The sequence below is a fragment of the Chelonoidis abingdonii genome, chromosome 3 (assembly GCF_003597395.2).
Source record: "Chelonoidis abingdonii isolate Lonesome George chromosome 3, CheloAbing_2.0, whole genome shotgun sequence".
Taxonomy (NCBI): domain Eukaryota; kingdom Metazoa; phylum Chordata; order Testudines; family Testudinidae; genus Chelonoidis; species Chelonoidis abingdonii.
Genome location: NC_133771.1, coordinates 44,485,874 through 44,507,282, shown reverse-complemented (window position 1 = coordinate 44,507,282; position 21,409 = coordinate 44,485,874). Strand labels below are relative to the sequence as shown.

General features: G+C 41.0%; 1 protein-coding gene across 1 annotated transcript in view; it reads left to right on the top strand.

Annotated features, from left to right (window-relative positions):
- The window catches only part of CSMD1 (CUB and Sushi multiple domains 1), a 2,093,217-nt gene that overhangs the window by 1,222,215 nt on the left and 849,593 nt on the right, over positions 1-21,409 (top strand). The window contains exon 6 of the mRNA XM_075063712.1: positions 822-934. Within this exon, the coding sequence (XP_074919813.1) occupies positions 822-934 (113 nt within the window). The remainder of the gene's footprint in view (positions 1-821; positions 935-21,409) is intronic.

Genomic DNA, 21,409 nt, shown 5'->3' with positions numbered 1-21,409 from the left:
AACTGTTTGAAATGGGCCACCTTGTTTACGATGGCCTCATTAGCACTACGAAAGTGATTTCCACTCCTTCTTGCCAACTGCTGAGAATAGCCCACTTCCAACTTAATTGAATTGGGTCATTAGCACTGATCCTCCACTTGCTAAAGTAACTTCCATTTTTTCATATGCTATGTATTTATACCTGCCTACTGTATGTTTCACTCCATGAATCTGATGAAGTGGGTTTTAGCCCACGAAAGCTTATGCCCAAATACATTTGTTAGTCTCTAAGGTGCCACAAGGATTCCTTATTGTTTTTGCTATTCAGAATAACACGGCTACCACCTGAAACCTATAATACAGAGAGTTTTTCTTGCTAGGTTGATGTCCTTGTAAATGAGATATGAGATATAACATTTATATTGTTCTTCTAAAATTAATAACATTTCATTTAAGGCAGTGTATCAATTTGTTACCGAATACCATTCTCTGCAACTGTTTACCAACATTTCTGATAAATATGACCTTATACATTTTGATATTTTGTCATAAGATCACTTGCTAACTTTTCTGCAGAGAAATTAGCAGCTGAAAAAAGAAACTTAAGAAATTTTCTCTCCCACTACATTTCCCATAATAATGAGAGAAGGAGAAACCAATTTAACTATCAAAGAACTATGTGAAAAGGAAAATACAGTAATTGATACTACTGCATCACAACTATCAGACGCATGATGCACACTGTGATCAGTATATTTAATTTCACTTGGTCTTTTTCCTTTAAATCAATCTAAAATACACGTTTTTGTTTCACTGTATCTTAAATACATTTTTTTTTCCAGGTTGACTGGCATGAACCTGCCTTCTCCTGTTATCAGCAGCAAAAACTGGTTACGACTCCATTTCACATCTGACAGTAACCACCGACGGAAAGGATTTAATGCCCAGTTCCAAGGTAGGAAATATATTATATCAAAAATAATGTGAATTGAACTGGTTGTGGTGTACATTTTTCTTTAGAAACCAGAGGTCTGTGTAGTAAAAAGCTAAAGTCTAGATTCTACTGCCCTTAAGCTGAGTAGTAGCTACCATTATATTATAAAATAAATATCTTTCAGATATTCATTTAATATTGTTTACACATAAAGTAGCAACATTCCTTGTGAAATATACCTTTCGGGGTATGTTTATTTGGCTTTTTTACGTTAGATAAATTGTATGTGTGATGTATTTTTCCATTAATTTAGATCTTTGCTTTAAATCATCAGTAGAATGCAAGTCACAGAAAATCTAGTCTATGTAAAGACAGGCCCTATCTCACTGATGTCTTCCTTCATTACTCATAATCAAGCTCTTGCCCTGAGGGTTACATTTATCACTTGGAGATTTAACCCCTCCCCAGCTCAAGATAAAGCACATTTCAGACTGCTGAATAGATCTGCATATTCATCTTTATTAGAAAGCTAGAATATGTCAATGCTGCTGTCAGTTTTTGTCTATATCCACCTGGATATTCATCAAAATGCAATTTTTCTGGAATGGAATCTTCATTGATTTTTGCACTTGATAAATCATCACTCAGAATCAATGATTTTGTAATTAAATTAGAAAGAAACAGGAGAATATCCTGTAAGTCACGAATACAGATGAGGTAGAAGCTGAGTATACCTTCAATCCTGTACTTACACAAGCTATTTGTTATTATTTTTTCCCGGCATGCAAATAGACCTCTTCATAGCTTAAGTTATCATTCCACAGTAGGATCTGTATTCACCTGTTCATGTGTGCTGTTTACTGATGATTATACTTATATTAAATATGTAAAAATAAAACATATCAAACATATGTGATACAATATCTATCATCTTTGTACTCCTGTACTTTTAAAATCATTGTGAATAAAGGGTGGATTTTTTTCTTCTTCCCTCAGTTGAAAAATTTAAGTAATAATGCCTGACCACTTTATAGGACAGCATGTGTGATATGTCATTGCGCTTAGAATTTGTTTATACAAAGCTCACTGAGGCTGAGGGCAGTGTTACTTTTGGCACCTGGTAATTGAAGTGCACTACATTACATAAAATTTGATCCTGGATCCCATTCACCAATAGTTGTAAGGACACTATGGGTAATTCTGGCAACCCATCAGGAAGCTAAGGATCTATCAAATAGTCATGGTAAGTCTGGGGCAAAGTGATGAGACAACATTCTCAGGTTTACAAAAACCTATTTTATGTATGAATGCATAAGATGGAATTGAAGTTTAAAGGAAATACCTAGTGAGACTATAAACTCAAAATGGGTATTTGTTGCACTGTATAATATATCTCACATTTTTTCTCGTGGTGGCAGTGTAAAACTTGGCTTTTAAAGAACAGTATTCAAGTGACAATTTGAGGTAAATTGCAAATTCTTATTGTTATATGAAATCTCCTTTTCTAATTTAACGCATCATTTTAACATGCAAGTTAATGCAATGGCATTTTATAAACTACCAACAAATTGCAATTCAGTGAATCTCAGCAACGCAGAGTGTATTAATGTGACAACAGCAAAGTAAATTAAATAAGGAAGTAAGGAAAATTGTCTTTAAATACTAATATATCAATTATGTTAAATCAGAATATTATTATTCAGTTCATCATACATAGCTGAATATAGTGCTATAGTCTTTCTATTTGGTGGTACACTAATTAACACTTCAAAGGTATTAAATGATCATCAGACCTGTCAGTGAGTCTAATAGATAAAAATGAAAACAGTTTCCATTATAAGATCCTGTTTTTGGTTGCTTTTAACTGCCAAATTGCAGCAATTCAGGCTGAACTTTTCAGTGCTGGGGGTCTGCTTCGAACTGAATTCGTTTGGAATATTTCAGCAGTAACAGAGGCAAGGATCCTGTGGGAAAAATAGTATGTGATCATGTTACAGCCCTGGCAGAATCTTCCCTTCTAGTAGACACCAGACTGCTGTATTGTACCCAGCCTTTGAATTCTGCATGCTTCTAAGCTTACTGTATCTCAGTATATGCAGATACTGCCTCTAAATATGTTTTTTTAAACAGACTTTGTGTCTAATATCCTTTTTGGGATGTGGCCCTAGGCCTCAAGACAAATGCTGATCCCCTCCAAGTCTCTCCAGTTACTTAACTATACCACCCAGAACTCCACCTTCATGGGTACCATTAGAATTCTCTGAGGATATTTACAAACATGTGGACAAGGGTGAACCACTGGATATAGCGTACTAGGACTTTCAGAAAGCCTTTGACAAGGTCTTTCACCAAAGGCTCTTAGTCAAAGTAAGCAGTTAATGGGGTAAGAGGGATGGTCAGTACTGGTTAAAAGATAGAAACAAAAGAGTAGGAATAAATGCTCAGATTTCACAATGGAGAGAGCTAAATAGAGGGATCCTCCAAAGATCTGAACTGGTACCTGTGCTGTTCAACATGTTCATAAATGATCTGGAAAAACAGGTAAACAGTAAGGTGGCAAAGTTTACAGAAGATACAAAATTAATTAAGATAGTTAAGTCCAAAGCAGCCTGCAAAGAATTACAAAGGACTCTCAGAAAACTGGGTGACTGGGCAACAAAATGGCAGATGAAATTCAATGTTGATAAATGCAAAGCAATGCACATGGAAAACATAATCCCCATTATACATACAAAATGATGGGATCTAAATTAGCTGTTATCACTCAAGAAAGAGATCCTGGAGTCATTGTGTATAGTTCTCTGAAAAGATCTGCTCAGTGTGCAGTGGCAGTCAAATAAGCTAAACAGAATGTTAGGAACCGTAAGGAAAGGTACACATAATATATCATAATGCCACCATATAAATACATAAAAACAAAAATGATTAGGGTTATGGAACAGCTTGCATATGAGGAGTGTTTGAAAAGACTGGGACTTTTCAGCTTCAAAAAGAGATGACTAAAGGGTTCTGTGTTGGAGATCTATAAAATCATGAATGATGTGAAGAAAGTGAATAAGGAAGAGTTGTTTACCCCTTCACATAACACAAGAACCAGCGGTCACCCAATGAAATTAATAGGAAGCTTGTTGAAAACTAACAAAAGGAAGTGTCCTTCACAAAACACAAAATCAACCTCTGGAACTCATTGCCAGGGGATGTTGTGTAGGCCAAAGGTGTAACTGGATTCAAAAAAGAATTAAATAGATATTAATGGACCTATCTTCCATGAATCTATTAGCCATGATGGCCAGGGATTCAGCCTCACACTCTGGGTGTCCCTAAACCTCTGAGTGCTAGAAGCGAGGACTGGACAACGGGATGGATCAATCAGTAGATGGATCACTGTGAAGAATCTTGCACTAGCCTGTGTTGGAAGACAGGATACTGTGCTAAATGTACCATTTTTCTGATCTTATGGACATTCGCGTTAACTCTGCTTTACAGTTTCTCTTCAGGGACTATGTGATAGTTAAAGCAAGTAACACACACACTTCATGAGGGAACATCTTAAATATTCATATTTTACTCATAGAAAAGCACAAGACCTACAGGTCTAGGCAAAAATTACTGGCACATAATGTCGTCAGAGGTCACCTGTGTGGTACTCGGCTCTGTTCAGTGTTGATAACAGTTGGCTGCGTGTGTGTGTCTGTTCTCCCTGTGTGCTGTCTGCACAGATAGCTGGCACAGCAGATCTCGATGACCACAGACTCTGATAAGGTACAAAGGCACCCAGTCAGGTTTATTGCCAAACGAAATAGTCTCTAGCTCCCTGGATCAGATGTCCACAGTTCTGCTAGTACATATGTACTCCCTGACAATGGACCTGCTCAGTCAGTGGTGGGATTTACCACTGCCCCCTAGGCCAGACAAAGACATCCGCTCGGGGATGCATTCTTAGACACAGCTACAAACAAGTTATACATCACTCCTGACGCATCGAGGTACAACCTATCTACGCGTTAGGGTGCTACTTCTCTCCTGGTACATGGTGATTCAAACAAACAAGTCTATCCATCATGTTATCCTTTTGACCTTGTCTTTAGGATGGGTCAGTCTTTTCCTTTTTATCTCTGTGGAATGTGTTCGTACTGGAATGTTCAGGTGCCATCCTGGCACACATACTTGATACCTTTTAACTATATGTAAATGTGCAACTATCAGCCTTCTTGCCAACTTCTGTGAGCAGGGCCTGCCTCTGGCTCACAGCTTAACTTTGCTTTATGTTAGCAAAGTCTTGACCATTATTTTATCTCAGGCCTTAGGTCTCATACCGGACCTCTGATACAAGGGTTTATGTTTCAGGGCCTCATCTTGCCACACATAAGACCCTCCTTCAGTTTACTCCTCCATTTTGAATTTTGATCAGTGTGCTCCAGGAAGTCCAGCATCCTCCTGCATCCCACTCCTCCTGCTCAGTCTTCTCCTTTGGTGATGGTCTCTGCCTCATGCTTAGAAAGCGTGTCCCTTTTAAAGTCAATTTGTGAGAATTTTTGTCTTCTTACACTGGGATTTTCCATGATCCAGCCCTTGAGAGGAATTATGGCATTCAACTGTTTTTCACTTGATGGTACAGAGAGATATTAACAGTTAGTATCTCTGATTTCCTCAAAAGTCTTGTCAGGATAATGTTATTCAATGGTTAGTGGCCATGGATGGGCCTGGTATATCACCCCAGACAATGTATTTGCTATGTGCCAGGATCCTACTAGCAAATGAATAGTCTAGTTCACAATGACTGTTAGGATCATAAGTGATACTCATAAAAAAAATAAAAGTTCGTAGGATGACAGATAAAATTGTATGAAGTATTTTTGTAGCCATGCTGGTCCCAAGATATTAGAGAAAAAAAGGGTGGGTGACCAACTTCTGCAGATGAGAGAGAAAAGCTTTTGAACTTACACAGAACTCTTCTTCAGATCCGGAAAATGTAGACTCATAGATTTTAAAGTCAGAAAGAACCATTACGATTTTCCAGTCTTACCTCCTGCACAACACAGGCCACAGAATATCACCCACCCACTCCTGTAACAAACCTCTGACCTATGTCTGAGATATTGAAGTCCTCAACTTGTGGTTTAAAGACTTCAAGGTGCAGAGAATCCTGCAGCAAGTGACCCATGCCCCACGCTACAGAGGAAGGCGAAAAACACCCTGGACTTCTGCCAATCTTCCCTGGAGGAAAATTCCTTCCCGACCCCAAATATGGCGATCAGCTAAACCCTGAGCATGTAGGCAAGACTCACCAGCCAGATACTCAGGAAAGAATTCTCTGTAGTAACTCAGATCCCACCTTATCTAGTATCCCATCACAGGCCACTGTACATATTTACCACTAATAGTCAAAGATCAATTAATTGCCAGAATTAGGCTATCCCATCATACCATCCCCTTCATAAATTTATCAAGTTTAGTCTTGAAGCCAGATACATATTTTGCCTCCACTGCTGTCCTTGGAAGGCTATTCCAGAACTTCACTCCTTAGAAACCTTCATCTAATTTCAAGTCTAAACTTCCTGATGGCCAGTTTATATCTATTTGTTCTTTGTGTCTCATTGTACGAGTCTTAAATATTCCCTGGTATTTGTCCTCTGTATATTTTATAGAGAGCAATCATATCTCCACTCAGCATTCTTTTGGTTAGGCTAAACTACCAACTTCTTTGAGTCTCCTTTCATAGACAGGTTTTCCATTCCTCAGATATCCTAGAGCCTTCTCTGTACTTGTTCCAGTTTGATTAATTCTTCTTACATGGAGACCAGAACTGCACAAATATTCCAGGTAAGGTCTCACCAGCACTTGTATAACGTACTAACACCTCCTTATCTCTACGGAAATACCTTGCTGAGGTACTCAGAGGTGAACAGCTAAATACAAGTTGGAACAGATTGTTTAGCATAAGTAGTTAATATGCATTTCAAGGGATGGGTTCAAGGTGAAGTGACATGGGATTGGCAGCTATAGGTGATTTATAGATTCTAGACTGGAAGGGACCCGAGAGGTCATCGAGTCCAGTCCCTGCCCTCATGGAGGCCCAAATACTGTCAGACCATCCCTGATAACATTCTCTAACCTACTCTTAAATATTCCAGGATGGAGATCCAACCTCCCTAGCGCAATTATTCCAGTTTTTAACTACCCTGGCAGTTAGGAACTTTTCCTAATGTCCAACCTAAATCTCCTTGGCTGCAGTTTAACCCATTGCTTCTTGTTCTATCATTAAGGCTAACGGTGAACAAGTTTCTCCCTCCTGATCACACCCTTTTAGAACCTCTATCATGTTCCCTCTCAGTCTTCTTCTTTCCAAACTAAATAAACCCAATTCTTTCAGCTTCCTTCATACGTCATGTTCTCAAGATCTTTAATCATTCTTGTTGCTCTTCTCTAGACCCTCTCCAATTTCTCCACATCATTTCTTGAATTGGGGTGCCAGAATGGACACAATACTCCAGTTGAGGCTAACCAGCGCAGAGTAGAGTGGAAGAAGACTTCTCGTGTTGTTCACACACCTGTTATGCATCCCAGATCACGTTGTTTTTTTGCAACAGTATCACACTGTTGATTCATATTAGCTTGTAATCCACTATGACCCTAGATCTCTTTCTGCATACTACCTCCTAGACAGTCTCTTTCCATTCTGTATGTGTGAAACTGATTGTTCCTTCCTAAGTGGAGCACTTTGCATTTGTCCTTTATGAACTTCATCGGTCCCTCAGACCATTTCTTCCAATTGTCCAGATCATTTTGAATTTTTACCCTGGTTCTCCAGAGCAGTTGCAATCCCCTCCCAGTTTGGTATTGTCCGCAACTTAATAAGCGTACTTTCTATGCAACATCTAAGTCGTTGATGAAGATATTAACAGAGCGTCCCAAAAGGACACCTGCGGAACCCCACTTGTTATAACCTTTCCAGCAGGATTGGAGCCATTAATAACTACTCTCTGAGGCGGTTATCCAGCCAGTTATGCACCCACCTTATTGTAGCCCCATCTAAATTGTATTGCCTAGTTTATCCGATAGGATATCATGCGAGACCGTATCAAATGCCTACTAAAGATAGGTATACACATCACCGGTTCTCCTATCCACAAGACTCGTTATTATCAAAGAAAGCTATCAGATTGGTTTGACACGACTTTGTTCTTTACAAATCATGCTGGCTATTCCTATCACTTACCACTTCCAATGTTTGCAGATGATTTCTTTAATTACTTGCTCCATTATCTTCCTGGCACAGAAGTTAAACCAACTGTCTGTAGTTTCCTGGGTTGTTTTTATTTTCCTTTTATAGATGGGCACTATATTGGCCCTTTTCCAGTCTTCTGAATCTCTCCTCTCCCATGACTTTCCAAAGATAATAGCTAGAGGCTCAGATACCTCCTCTATTAACTCCTTGAGTATTCTAGGATGCATTTCATCAGGCCCTGGTGACTTGCAGGCATCTAACTTTTCTAAGTGATGGTCAGATAGACAGCGATTGCTCTGAGAGAACTGTTCATGAAAAGATGACAGTGTTTTTGTCTTTTATAATTTTTTGTGCGAGTTCATTCAAGAATGTGGTAATTGTCCTGCTTCACCCATATAGCTGTTATTGAGGCATTTATTATTCTAGATGAGGTACACCACATGTTGTGATAGGCATGTGTAAGACCCATGAATCCTGAAAGGTGTGTTGTGGGGGTGTTGATCATTGTAGAATGGAGAGATATGTCTACAGGTTTTGCATCTGTTGTTTTGACAGGCATTGGTGCCACTTTGTTTCTCTGTCCTAGTCTGTGGGGGAGTTTGTTTCTGATTATGAGTTTAGAGGGGTTCGATGGTTGTTTGAAGGCTTCAAGAATGGGGGTGGGTCAGGAAAGATTTCTTTCAGCCTGTGATTCCCATCAAGTATGCTACCCCCTTTGGGATCCAGTGTGTGGGATATTAAATGACAATTGGGAATTGTGATGGGGTGAGGCCAGATGGCTACAGTAAAGTAGTGAGGAACAGGTATGTCATCCCCAGGCTAAACAAATTCTTGGTACCATGGTAACCAAATGGCAGTTGCTCCAGGTTAATCAAGACACCTGGGGCCAATTAAGATCCTTCTAGAAGGCAGTGGAGATAGCTAGATTGATTGGGACACCTGAAGCCAATCAAGGGCTGGCTGGAACTAGTTAAAAGCCTCCCAGTTAGTCAGTGAGGCACTGGTGTCAGGAGCTGTAGGAGGGAGTCATGCTGTTGGAGGAATGAAGCAGTATGAATGTATATCAGGTGCAAGGAAGGAGGCCCTGAGGTAACGGTAAAGAAAATATTGAGTGGGGGCTGCTGTGGGAAAGTGGCCCAGGAAATTGTACATGTCTTATTTCCAAAAAGGCAGCTTCCATAGCTGCTAATTTTAGGGTCCCTGGCTGGATCCCAGAGTAGATGGCGGGCCCAGGCTCCCCCCTCTCCTCCCTGATTAATCACTGAGACTGGGAGACAACAGAGACTGTGCAAGGGAGCATAGCTTCTCCTCACCTCTGTTGTTGGCTTATGATGAAAATGGCTCAGTAAGCTGTGACCCTTGCCTCTAGAGAGAGAAGGGCTATGTGGAGGGTCACAGTGAGCTCTGAGGCTAGCAAAATCTGCCAGGAAACGCAGGACTTACGGAGTCAAGGACAGAACTTTGGCACAGAGTGCATAGTGGAGGGGGATTTATGTCTTTTCTGAAGCAGGTTCAATATGTGAGTAAAGTGACATAATCACTACGCTCTTGAATACACTCACACAAAAAAGGATAAAAGACAAACACACCATATAAGCTGTGAGTGAACGCTTATTACAGATCGATCACTTTATACCTGACCTCTCAGTCCTCATCATGATAGGAAACCAGCACAACACCTTCAAAAGAGTATTATTGGATCTTAAATTCATAACTTTGTTAGATACTCTAAAATCATGGACTGAATGAAGGCACTAAATGGATGGCTTATTACAACAATCCGTATCCCACTATCACCACTCCCAGGCCAGCTGCCCTTCCCCATGACTGGAGAGGTGTTGATGGACCAGATCACCTTGAATGGTCCATTGAAATATGTGGTTAGAACTTGTGCTAAACATCTGTTCTGCCTTGTATGTAGCTGAGGCACACTGAATACATTTTCCAGACCTGAAGAGGAGCTCAGTGCAAGCTTGAAAAGTTTTCTCTGTCAACAGAAGTTGGACCAATAAAAGATATTACTTCACCCACCTTGTCTCACAGATAAAATTGTTACATGGCATGTAATTAAATACCATACCATAGTGCATACACACAAAGGGACTGAATTAAGGTTGCATGGGCGATCTGAAATTGGGCTTGTCCTAAATTTTGAGTGCATAAGTGAAATTGTACCGCTCTTGAACTTTTTTGTTATATAATTTTTATATATTTTCTCCGATACATGCTCATATTTCGTTTCTCAGTCTGTGTTTGTTTACTCGCAAATGTGTGTAACCTATATTTAAATATTCCTCAAAAATGAATAATAATTAGCATGCAGTCTCTTTTTTGAAAAGCTAGTCCTTCTTTGAAGAATATATTTGTAGAATTAAATATATTCACTTTTATGCGAGAACAGGCATATAATGAATTATAAATTAATGGACTTAAGCAAGCAATCTGATCAAAAATAGAGTTGTGCAGGCTTAATTCAGTTTCAGATGGCTGAAAGATTGATTGAAAGAGATTAAACTGCTATTGTTGCTGTGCTATTTTAGACTATCTTTACAAGTAAAAGATTTAATCTTGAGATTTTATCTTTTACTCAATAATGCTTCCAAAAAACAGCAATACACAAGCTAACTGAAAATGAAATGATGCTGTTGTTGCTTACTCTTTTGAGGCTCAAGTTTAAGCTCCAGTTTAAAATTGGTCACTCGAGAGCTACTATCCAGCTAAAATGATCTCACTTATTTTGAGTTCATTACATTTTACTCTAAGAAAATAAATCCCCTATACCATTTAATAACAGTAATATACATCCAAGCCCATTGTTATTTCATTGAGTTGATTGTCTAGATGTGAGACTGCTTAAATTGTTTCTTCATGGAAAATTGTCATGGGAAAGAAGAGGGAGGTGCAAGTGGATAAGCAGCAACATAGGTTCTTCAAAGTCAGGCCAGTATAGGAGCTTTCCCCACACAAAATGCAGAATGCTGCACGTTACTGTTGCCCTTAGCAGGAGCACCTGGCACTCCTATTTAGATCTCTTCAAATGTGTGGGGGTTGTATTTAATTTTGGTTCACTGGCAGTTGCAAAAATTTGTTTTAAAAAAAATTGCTTGAGTCAAACCAAAATCAACTTTTTTTCAGAATTTTTTGAGAACCAAAAAATTTAGAAAAAAAAATTCAAATAAAAATATATTTTGTTAAACTAGAAACAAAATGTTTCATGTCAGAATAAGTGTTTTATTTGATCCAAAACAATTCATTTTTTTTTCCGTAATAAAAGCCAAGAAAATAAAGGGCTAGATTCATAAAAAATGGGGATGCCTGCATTATACCTTCTGGCAGCAGGGAGACTTAGGTTCAAATCCTGCTCTAGAACAGGAATCTGAACCCAGGTCACCCCCATCTCAGGTAAATGCCCTGGTTACTGGGGTGAAGGGTATTCTGAGGTGAGTTTTTCTCAGGCCTGGTCTACACTATGCGTTTAAATCGATTTAAAGAGCGTTAAATAGATTTAACGCTGTACCCGTCCACACTACAATGCCCTTTATATCGATATAAAGGTCTCTTTATACAGATTTCTGTAGTCCTCCCTGACGAGAGGAGTAGCGCTAAATTCGATATTAACATATCGGATTACGGTTAGTGTGGACGGAAGTCGAGGTTATTGGCCTCCGGGCGGTATCCAACAGTGCACCACTGGACAGCTCTGGACAGCAATCTGAACTCGATGCAGGGGCAGGTAAACAGGAAAAGCCCCGCGAAATTTTGAATTAACATTTCCTGTTTGCCAGGCGTGGAGTTCTGATCAGCACGGGTGGCGATGCAGTCTACAAACCAAAAGAGACTCCAGCATGGACCGTATGGGAGATACTGGATGTCTGATTCGCTTGTATGGGAACAAATCTGTTCTATCAGAGCTCCGTTACAGAACACGAAATGACAAAGCGTTGAAAAAAAATCTCCAGGATACACAGCGCTGGGTGACAAGCGTAACGGGAAGCCAGAGACTCAATGGACGCTCATAGATGGAGGGGTACTGAGGGACTCCGCTATCCCACAGTCCACAGCAGTCTCTGAAAAGTATTTGCATTCTTGGCTGAGCTCCCAATGTCTGTAGGTTCAAACACAGTGTCTGGCGTGTTCAGGGAATAGCTCCTCAGTTTCTTCCTCCCCCCAACCACGTGAAATAAAAGGGAAAGAAATCATTTCTTGACTTCTTTCAATGTCACCCTATGGTGTACTGAATGCTGCTGGTAGACACGATGCTGCAGCAGTGAAGAGCAGTATCTGCTCCTCTCCCCTCCCCGGTGGTAGACGGTACAATATGACTGATATCCATCGTCGCCATCAGCCCGTGAGTGCTCCTGGCTGGCCTTAGGTGAGGCTGGCCGGGGGCCCAGGGTAAAAATGGAATGACTCCCAGTTATTCCCAGTAGATGGTACAGAACGGCTGGTAACCATCTTCCTCATAGCATCTGGGGGCTGAGCTTCAATACAGCCCTCCGTTTCCTGTGTAAAGAAAAGATTCTGTTACTGCCTGGACTGTCATAGCAGCAGCATGCTGTGCTCCTCTCCCCCACACCACTTAATGTCCTGCCTGGACTATCATCGTGCCGGGAGGCTGCCCTCCCTCATTTTATGTCACTAATTCAGTGTTTCTTATTTCTGCATTTTTTATTACTTCATGACACAAATGGCAGAACACTGCCACGGTAGCCAGGAAGGTTGGGGAAGGGAAGCAACGGTGTGGGTTGTTGCAGGGTACCCCTATGAATACTGACATGGAGCAGCTGTGCTCTCTGATACACTGGTCCTCTAATACACTTGCCCCTTATTCTAGGTAGACTGACTCTATTTTTAGAAACCATAAGGGAGGATTGACTTGGAGAGTCAATCCAATTTTGCTTTTGTGTTGCGCCCCCGGCCGATTTCAGCCAGGGGCACTCATGATAGCAGCGGACAGTACAGAGGGGGAGAGATAACCGTCATTTTATTGCCAGTTTACTCTGGCAGTAGACGGTACAGAACGACCGATAACCATCTCTGCTATCATGCAAAAGCAAGTGAATGCTGCTGGGTAGCGCTGTCCACGGCATCCAGTACACATACAGTGCCGGAAAAAAAAAAGCTGAACGGGCTCCATGGTTGCCGTGCTATGGCGTCTGCCAGGGCAATCCAGGGAAAAACGGCGCGAAAGGATTGTCAGCTGATGTTTTCCCGGAGGAAGGAATGACTGACGACATTTACCAGAACCACCCGTGACAGTAATGATTCAATCCAGAATTCCAAGGGGTGGGGGAGACTGCGGGAACTATGGGATAGCTACGGAAGAGCTACCCACAATGCACGCTTCAGAAATCACATTAGCCTCGGACCATGGATGCACAACGCCGAATTACTATGCCTAGTGTGGCCGCATGAAATCGAATTTATAATATCAGTTTTATAAAACCAATTTTAGCTAATTCGATATTATCCCGTAGTGTAGACGTTGCCTCAGTCTCTCTTGTTAAAACTGTTTCACATTGTGCCAGACAAAGAGAATGACTCTAGTTCAGTAGTTCAGATGGTCACCTGGAAGGGGGAACAGACAAGTTCCAGTCTCTCTGCCAGTAAATATTTATTTATACAATGTGGAACAACTTCAACAGAACAGATTCCCACGCCAAAATACACCATAGCCTGGAGGTTAGAACACTTCTCTGGATTGTGGAAGGTCTAAGATTAAACCCCTGCTTTATGGGGATGTGCATTCTGGAGCAGGGATTTGAACCAAGGTCTCCCTCTTCCCCGGCAAGTACTTTAACTGCTGATCTAAAGGGTCCAAGGCACTAATATCACCTCATCCAGTTTTGTGAATGGTGCCTAAATCCCCATTTGAATCTCACTTAAAACTGAAATATTTCATTGTGATAATGTTGGACTGATGTCAACATTTCTGTGGTGTGTTTTTCTATTTTTCATGCCTCTTTGGGGCACTTGCAGGAAATTCTTTGCCCAGTATCCACCTTTGGTAGTCAGGCTGGTTTCTGACAGATATGCAGAGTGTGAGAACAGGAGAGGGGCACAAGGAAGGATTCTTTGTTTTAGGATTGTACCCTAAAGCTACTTCTCTGACCCACACCCTCCTTGGGAAAGGACAGTAGATTCACTCAATTTCCCTCCTTCGGCTATCAATGTCCCTTTGCTCCCTTGGAGCAGAGCTCTAAATTTCGTAAGGAGTGCACACCCACTGTGCAGCTCCTGCTCCCTAGAAACCTGTCCTCTTTCCTGGCTTGTACAGTAGAACCACATCAACACTGCCATTGTTCCAGGATCAGGATTTTGTTAACTAATTATGTCTCTTAGTGAAGCTTTTGTGTATGTGTAGCTATACACAACCCCAGAGACAAACTGGAACCAACATTATTTTACTGTAACATATGGTAGTATAAAAATGTTAGTGTTCTTTCTCTCTTTGAATGGTTTATACTAGGCAAGTAAATTCTTTCCAGGACCATTGTCATTCAGGCAATTGAGATTATTATGGATCACAGAGTGACAATATATTTGATAATGATTCAGAATTGTTTAGTGTATTCTTAAAAAATAGGAGACTTTGGATTCTTATTTTCATTTTTAAAAGCGAAGAACATAAGTCACAGTGCTGATTTTTCTATAACTGAAGAATTTTTAGTCAATCTTTAATTTTACTTATTCTATTCAAAATTATTTATCTTGAATTTTCTCTCAAAGAAAGTTTTCAAAACCAAGCCTAAAGAGTTCTAACAATTAGTGTATTCTACTGTCTATCACATAAACTTGAAGCCTGCAGAGGAGTGTTTGAATTAAATGTGATGTATTGTGGTCAATTAAGAGAGAGGGGTTCAGAAAGGTATTAAGGTATTAAATGTTTTGATCATTATGCACCAGAAGTTATCTGTGTGTTCTGTTTGACTACCTTGAATAATTCAGGATTTAACAAATAGAAGTCAAACAATGAAGATAATAGAGGCTGTAGAAATAAATCTGCATTAATGGAAAACTGTGTGTGAAATAATGTAAAATAAATTGCAAGGTAAAATACTTTTCTCTGTGATTTTCTTTTAAATTCACCAAAACAGCAGATGAGAATTACATATATACTTTAGAAAGATATGGTAAGTGAGGTAATATTTTATGGGACCAACTTCTGTTGGTGAAAGAGACAAGCTTTTCAACCACACGGAACACTTTGTCAGGTCCAATAAAAGAGTTTGTCTCTCTAATATCCTGGAACCAATATGGCTACAACTACACTGCATGTATATTTTTACACACACTGCTAGAAACCTTAAAAATTATGTAGGTAGGTAAGTTACCACATCAAAGTATTTGCAATATTAACAGTGAGGTACTGTTAATTAGGAAAAAACCTAACTTTTCAGTGATTGCTGCCTTATGTATCAGGGTAACTTTAGAAAACAGAATTAATAAAAGTGGTTCACATATTCAGAGAATTTAATACCAGAAGAGGCCATTAGATCATCTTCTCTAGAATCCTATATATCACCAGGCATTACATTTCATCCAGTTTACCCCTGTATTAAGTCCAATAACATGCGTCTCGCTAAAGCATATGTTCCAGAAAGGCATCCAGTCTACATATGAAGACACCAAGAGATGGCAAATCCATCACTTTCCTTGATAGTTTGTACCAATGGTTACAAATCTGAGACTTATTCCTAATTGTAATTTGTCTGGCTTCATCTTCCAACCTCTGGTTTTTGTTATGCCTTTCTCTGTACATTAAATTACCCTTTCTCCCCGTGAAGGTACTTATACACTGTAATCAAATCACCTCTCAATCTTCTTTTTGATAAACTAGATGAATTGAGCTGTTTAATTCTCTGACTGTAAGGCATTTTATCCAGTCTTGAAATCATTTTATGGCTCTTTGCTGAAACATATTAGTTTTTCAACCTGCTTTTTAAAATTTGAAGAACATAACTGGACAACTCCAATATTGGTCTCACCAGTGCCATATGCAGAGGTAGAATCACTTCCCTATTCCTACACATCTTTTTATATATCCAAGGATCATAGTAACCCTTTTGCCACAGCATCATACTGGGAGCTTATGTTGAATTGCTTGTCCACTATGACTCCAAGATTCTTTTCAGAGTCACTGCTTTTCAGGAGAAACTGCCCCACTCTCTAGGTATGACCAGCATTCCTTAGTCCAAGATGTACAATGTTGCATTTGGCTGCATTAAAATTTATTTTACAGTCATGCAAATGATGAATATTATTATTGATTTGTATTGCTATAGCACCTAGGAGCCCTAACAAGGTCCAGGACCCCATTGTTCTAAGCACTACACAAACACAGAACAAATATGTGGCCATGCATCAGAGAGCTTATGTGGCAGGGTGAAGGCTCACTGGCACAGCACCTCCTGCTGGTCGTCCTCAGAATTAGCATTTCCAGCCCAGAGCACCCTCTGCAGGCCGGTGTCTCGCCTACTGTCGGCACCCATGTCCCTCCTGGACCCCGGTGCCCTTTACATCAGGGGTCTGTCCCCTGCAGCAACCCACAATCTAGGTCTCCCCACCCAGGGGAACTCCCATCCCTCTACCCCCACCTTGCCTCAGTGGCTACTGCCAGTCACCATCTAGCCCCCACTCACTGGGGCAGACTGCAGTCTATAATGACCACTCATCACTGACAAGGGGTTAGAACCAGCTGCCTCTGTCTATTCCCAGGCTGGACCTCTGTAGCCCCAGTACCTTCATAAGCCTTCAACAAGGCCTGCAGACTGGGGTTTTACCAGGATGGAGCTCCTCAGATCCCTTTGCCTTTCCCAGCACTGCTTCACCTCAGGTACCTTGCTCCCAGGCAGCTAGCTCTTCCCACTCCAGGGCTAGAGTGAGACTCCTACAGTCTCTGACCCCCAGCCCTCTTAAAGGGGCCAGCTGTGCCTGATTGGAGCATGGCTCCAGCTGTGGTTGCTTCCCCCAATCAGTCTAGGTTTTCTCCACCACAGCCCTCTCCAGGGCTGCTATTAACCCCTTCAGGGCCAGAGCGGGGTGACCATCCTGCTATAGCTTACCATATAAGTATCAGACAAGAGACAGATAGATATAGACAGACAGGGAGTACAAGTGAACAATGAGACAATCTTTTTTAGCATGATACAGTGGCTTTGTGAATCATTAGCATAGATATGATAGTTTAATTTGTGTTTGCGGGTGAGAGTATTCAGAGATAAAGTGTAGAGGGAGTAGATAAGAATAGGAGGACTAAGGGTTCCCCCACAGAGAAGGGAACCACCATATAGAGAAGAGGCCTAGGAAGAATTCCACTTATCTAGAAGTTTCCAATTGATACCAGGTCCTCAATATAGAAATTCTGGAAGATATCTCTCCAGACCCAGCTGGTCCAAGGGAATGGAGAGATGTATGGAAGCTGTGGATGGCAGCTTGACTCAACCAGTAAGTAAATCAAGCTTGCCCACAAAGAGTTCTCCAGCTATCCAAGGAAGACAGGCTATCCTTATAGGGGAACCAATACTCAGAAGAACTGAAAGAACATTCTGTGAGGGATAGACAATCAACAGGACAGTGTATTGTCTTCCCAGAGCCAAGACATAAGACATCACTGTAAGAATGGATAGACTTCTGAAGTGGATGGGCAAGGATCCATTAGTGGTGATTCCTACAGGCACTAAAGATACTGCATCGTGGGATATCTCACATCTAACTTCAGGGAACTCAAAAGTGTGCTGAAGCTATCTTCCCTGAGATCCTTCCTATCTCACAAGTGGAGGAAGGAAGAAGATTCTGGAAGTGAACTAGGGTGACCAGGTGGGATGAGGAAAATATTGGGACACGTGGGGGGGCGGGGGGAGTCCTGCTGGCGGAGAAAAAAAAAAAGCGGAGTCCCACCAGCGGAGCAGAAAAACAAACAAACCAGGAATGGTTTCAGGCTGGATAGACTAGTCAGGAGGAAACTGAACAAATAATAAAAGGAGAGAGTAAAAAGAGGGAAGATATGAGCATTCAGTACAAAACCAAGATATTGAGAATAAATTAACCAAGGAGCCATAGGACATGAAGAGAAGAAATGCTTTACTTGCCTATACACCGATGCCAGGACTCCCAGATCCTGACTCCGGCTGTGACCTTTGTCTCTGATGCCTGGTGGGGTAGTAGTTGGAGAGGCAACTAAGATCAACATTGGGCTTTTTAAGATGAGAGAGACGATAGCATGCTTATATTGCACAGGGAAAGAGCCAAAGAAGAGTAAGAGGTTAAAGAAAAGAGTAAGGGAGGGGCTGAGAGTGGACAGAAAGATGGGATGGGGGTTACTGAGTCAAATTGAGGGCTTAGAAGAGGAGAGCTGATGAGAAACTTCTGTGTTTACAGTTGTCTGTGTTATACCCTTCCCATCAAACAGTTTCTTGCCAGTAACACCTTCAGTGTGCTTAACCCCCAGGGTACACTCTTTTCTACAAGGACAGGCCTTCAAGCTCCAGAATGTCCCATTTCTCACTGTGGCTCTAAACTGAGAGTCTAGCTGAGGTCAGACTCCTGGGAGAGGCTTTAATTTTGCAGGGAGCAATGCAAACAACAGAGTATTTACAGTGAGACAGGGCAGCCTTCTCAGAACATAGTAGTTTATTAGTCACCTGGAATACAGCATGGGAAAGTCCTTAGGTTAGCATGATAAAACTCAGCTCAAGTCAGAGTCCATGTTGGTAGAAGTAATGGCCTCAAGATGCCATGCTCTTCTCAAAACTTCATTGGTCCCTTCTGTCTCACTGCTGTCTGCTGTTTTTAAGCACCTGAATCCCTTTAAATATGTGGCTCTAGGTCCATTACTATTATTTTCTGTCCCCAGTTGTTTGCAACAACTTCCAGTTTAGAATTGTCTGCAAACTTTAATTAATGTCTTCAGGTGCTCCTCCACTCAAACTTCCAAAGTAATTACATAAAAAAAATAGAATTCAAACTAATTTCTATAGCAATCTCCCCCCTAACTTAACGCATCACTATTATTACCCTTTATTATGATTCTTTAGTTAGTTTTTGATCCAAATGACAGTGTTCATATTAATAATAAAAGAAAAATAATAATACAGTTCAGAGCACTTATCTAAGACAGTTTGAATTACTCTTTCAATTAAGTTTTCATAAAACAGTATATCAAGTGCTTTACTCAATGCAGACTTACTCCTCATCTACTAATTTTTCACATTTATCTTGTAACGGTTATCATTTAGTAGCCAACCCTGATAATTATGTGATAGAACCTTAGATATTAGAGACTGAAAAAGATTTATAAGCTCACTTTGTCTATCTCCCTGCCATTTTAAGATAATACAGTATATTACTCCTGAATCCATTATTCTTCAGGTGTTTACAGATTTTTCTTCCCTCTGAATAATTTGTAGCATTGTAATTACTAGTGATTTAAACTGGATTTACTAGATGGTAAGTAGCAGCTTTGCCTTTTTTTCTTGTTTTACAAATTAGTCTTACATCCCCCCGCCCCGAGTTCTTTGGTACCATCCCGGTTCGCAGCATCTTTTCAAATATAATTATTTGCACTTAGTAAATTTGTTAGTAAGGCATTTTAGATGGTAGGGTGCTGTGATGATGCGGTTCTGGAAGCTGTTGCTTTTTTCCCCAATATTTGATTTTTCTAATTTCTTATTCATTAGTAGTATTTTAGTGTTTTGTAAGGTCAACACAACCCATGAAAAATTGTGTTATCTTTTGTTCTATAATGGCATCAGAGAGATTTCTCTCAAAATGCAGTGTCAGAAGCAGAAGTGGCCTTACAGTTTTACACACACACACACTCCTCCAAAAGAGCTACAATTATCATGAACACAGGGGCCAGCCAAGAAAGAGCTCAACCCTCAAAGAGTTGCAGCACAAAAATCTAGGTCTAATTTCTCAAACTTTATTGTGAAGACCAGCAAGGCACTTGGCAGACAACTAGGCTGAGTGCAGAGTGCGGGGAGGTTGTTTTAAATCTGGAAAGGAGGATTCTGGCAAAGTGTCAGTTAATCTCTAATGATCGTAGATGAACACACTACCATGGGACCCATGATTGATGGCAATAAGGAGGAGGTGCAGAGGGATACTGATATGGGTTGGCAACACAATACATGGTTCAGTTGCCAGGAGGATACTACAGATGAAGAGGAACTTTCCTCCTCCCAAGTGCACTGTGTCAAGACAAGTGTGACTGTTGGTCAGATGAGCTGCGTCAGCATCATTAGTACTTAACTGATGCTGATATAGAGGTTGCTATTCATTCTTTGACTTCGGCTCACTGTCCTAACTCTGATTCCTGTTTTCGGAGAATCAATATCAGCTAGTGAGAGTGCAGGGGTATTATATGCTCTGATTCACAAATAGTTTTGGTTGATCCCAAACTGCATTTTCCCAGCCTACTTTGAAGGAATTTTCCCCTTCTGTGTGATCCAGAACAGACCTCTTCCCTGAAATCTAGAACAGCCCTGAGTAAGTATATGACAAATAATGAGCATAACCTATAGTGCAAAACAGAGTACTTGGAATTCCTTCTGAATCACAAATTATCTGGATTTTGTCTACCATCATTGTGTTGACTTTCTGTGTTCAGGGACATTGGTATATCTAGATAAAGTGGTGGGAAAGGCAAACTCTTTTACCAAAGAAATGGGAGCTAAACCAGATTCTTTCCAGGATCTTTGAGCTCTTGTGCACACCTTAGATTTTATTTGCTCTGTGGAAGTTGAGGTGGCTTGGGGTATTGGTTTTGACAGTGGGAGAAGTCTCCTTGGAAAGTGGATGAGTCCCCTTTTTGTGGTCAGCTGGAATCCTATATGTATTTTTGCATCTATCATGATTAGTCAGGGTCTCCAGAAAAATCAGGTTGGCCCAAGAAAACATGAACCTAATACAGGGGAGAATAAACTATGACCCGCAGGCCAGATCCGGCACCTCAGGGCTTTCAATCTGGCCCATGGGATTGCCAGCCCCTTGGCACAGCAGGGCTAAGGCAGGCTCCCTGCTTGCCTTGGCCCCGCGCCACTCTCAGAAGTGGCCAGCACCACGTCCTTGTGGCCCCTGGAGGTGGGAGGGCAGAGGGTTCAGTTTGCTGCCCTCGCTTGCAGGCACCACCCCCTGCATCTCCCATTGGCCAATGAGAGCTTTGGGGGTGGTACCAACAGGTGAGGGCAGCGCACAGCAGAGCCACCTGCCCCGCCCCACCCCAAGGAGCCACTGCCAGACATGCTGGCCACTTCCGGGAGTGGCGT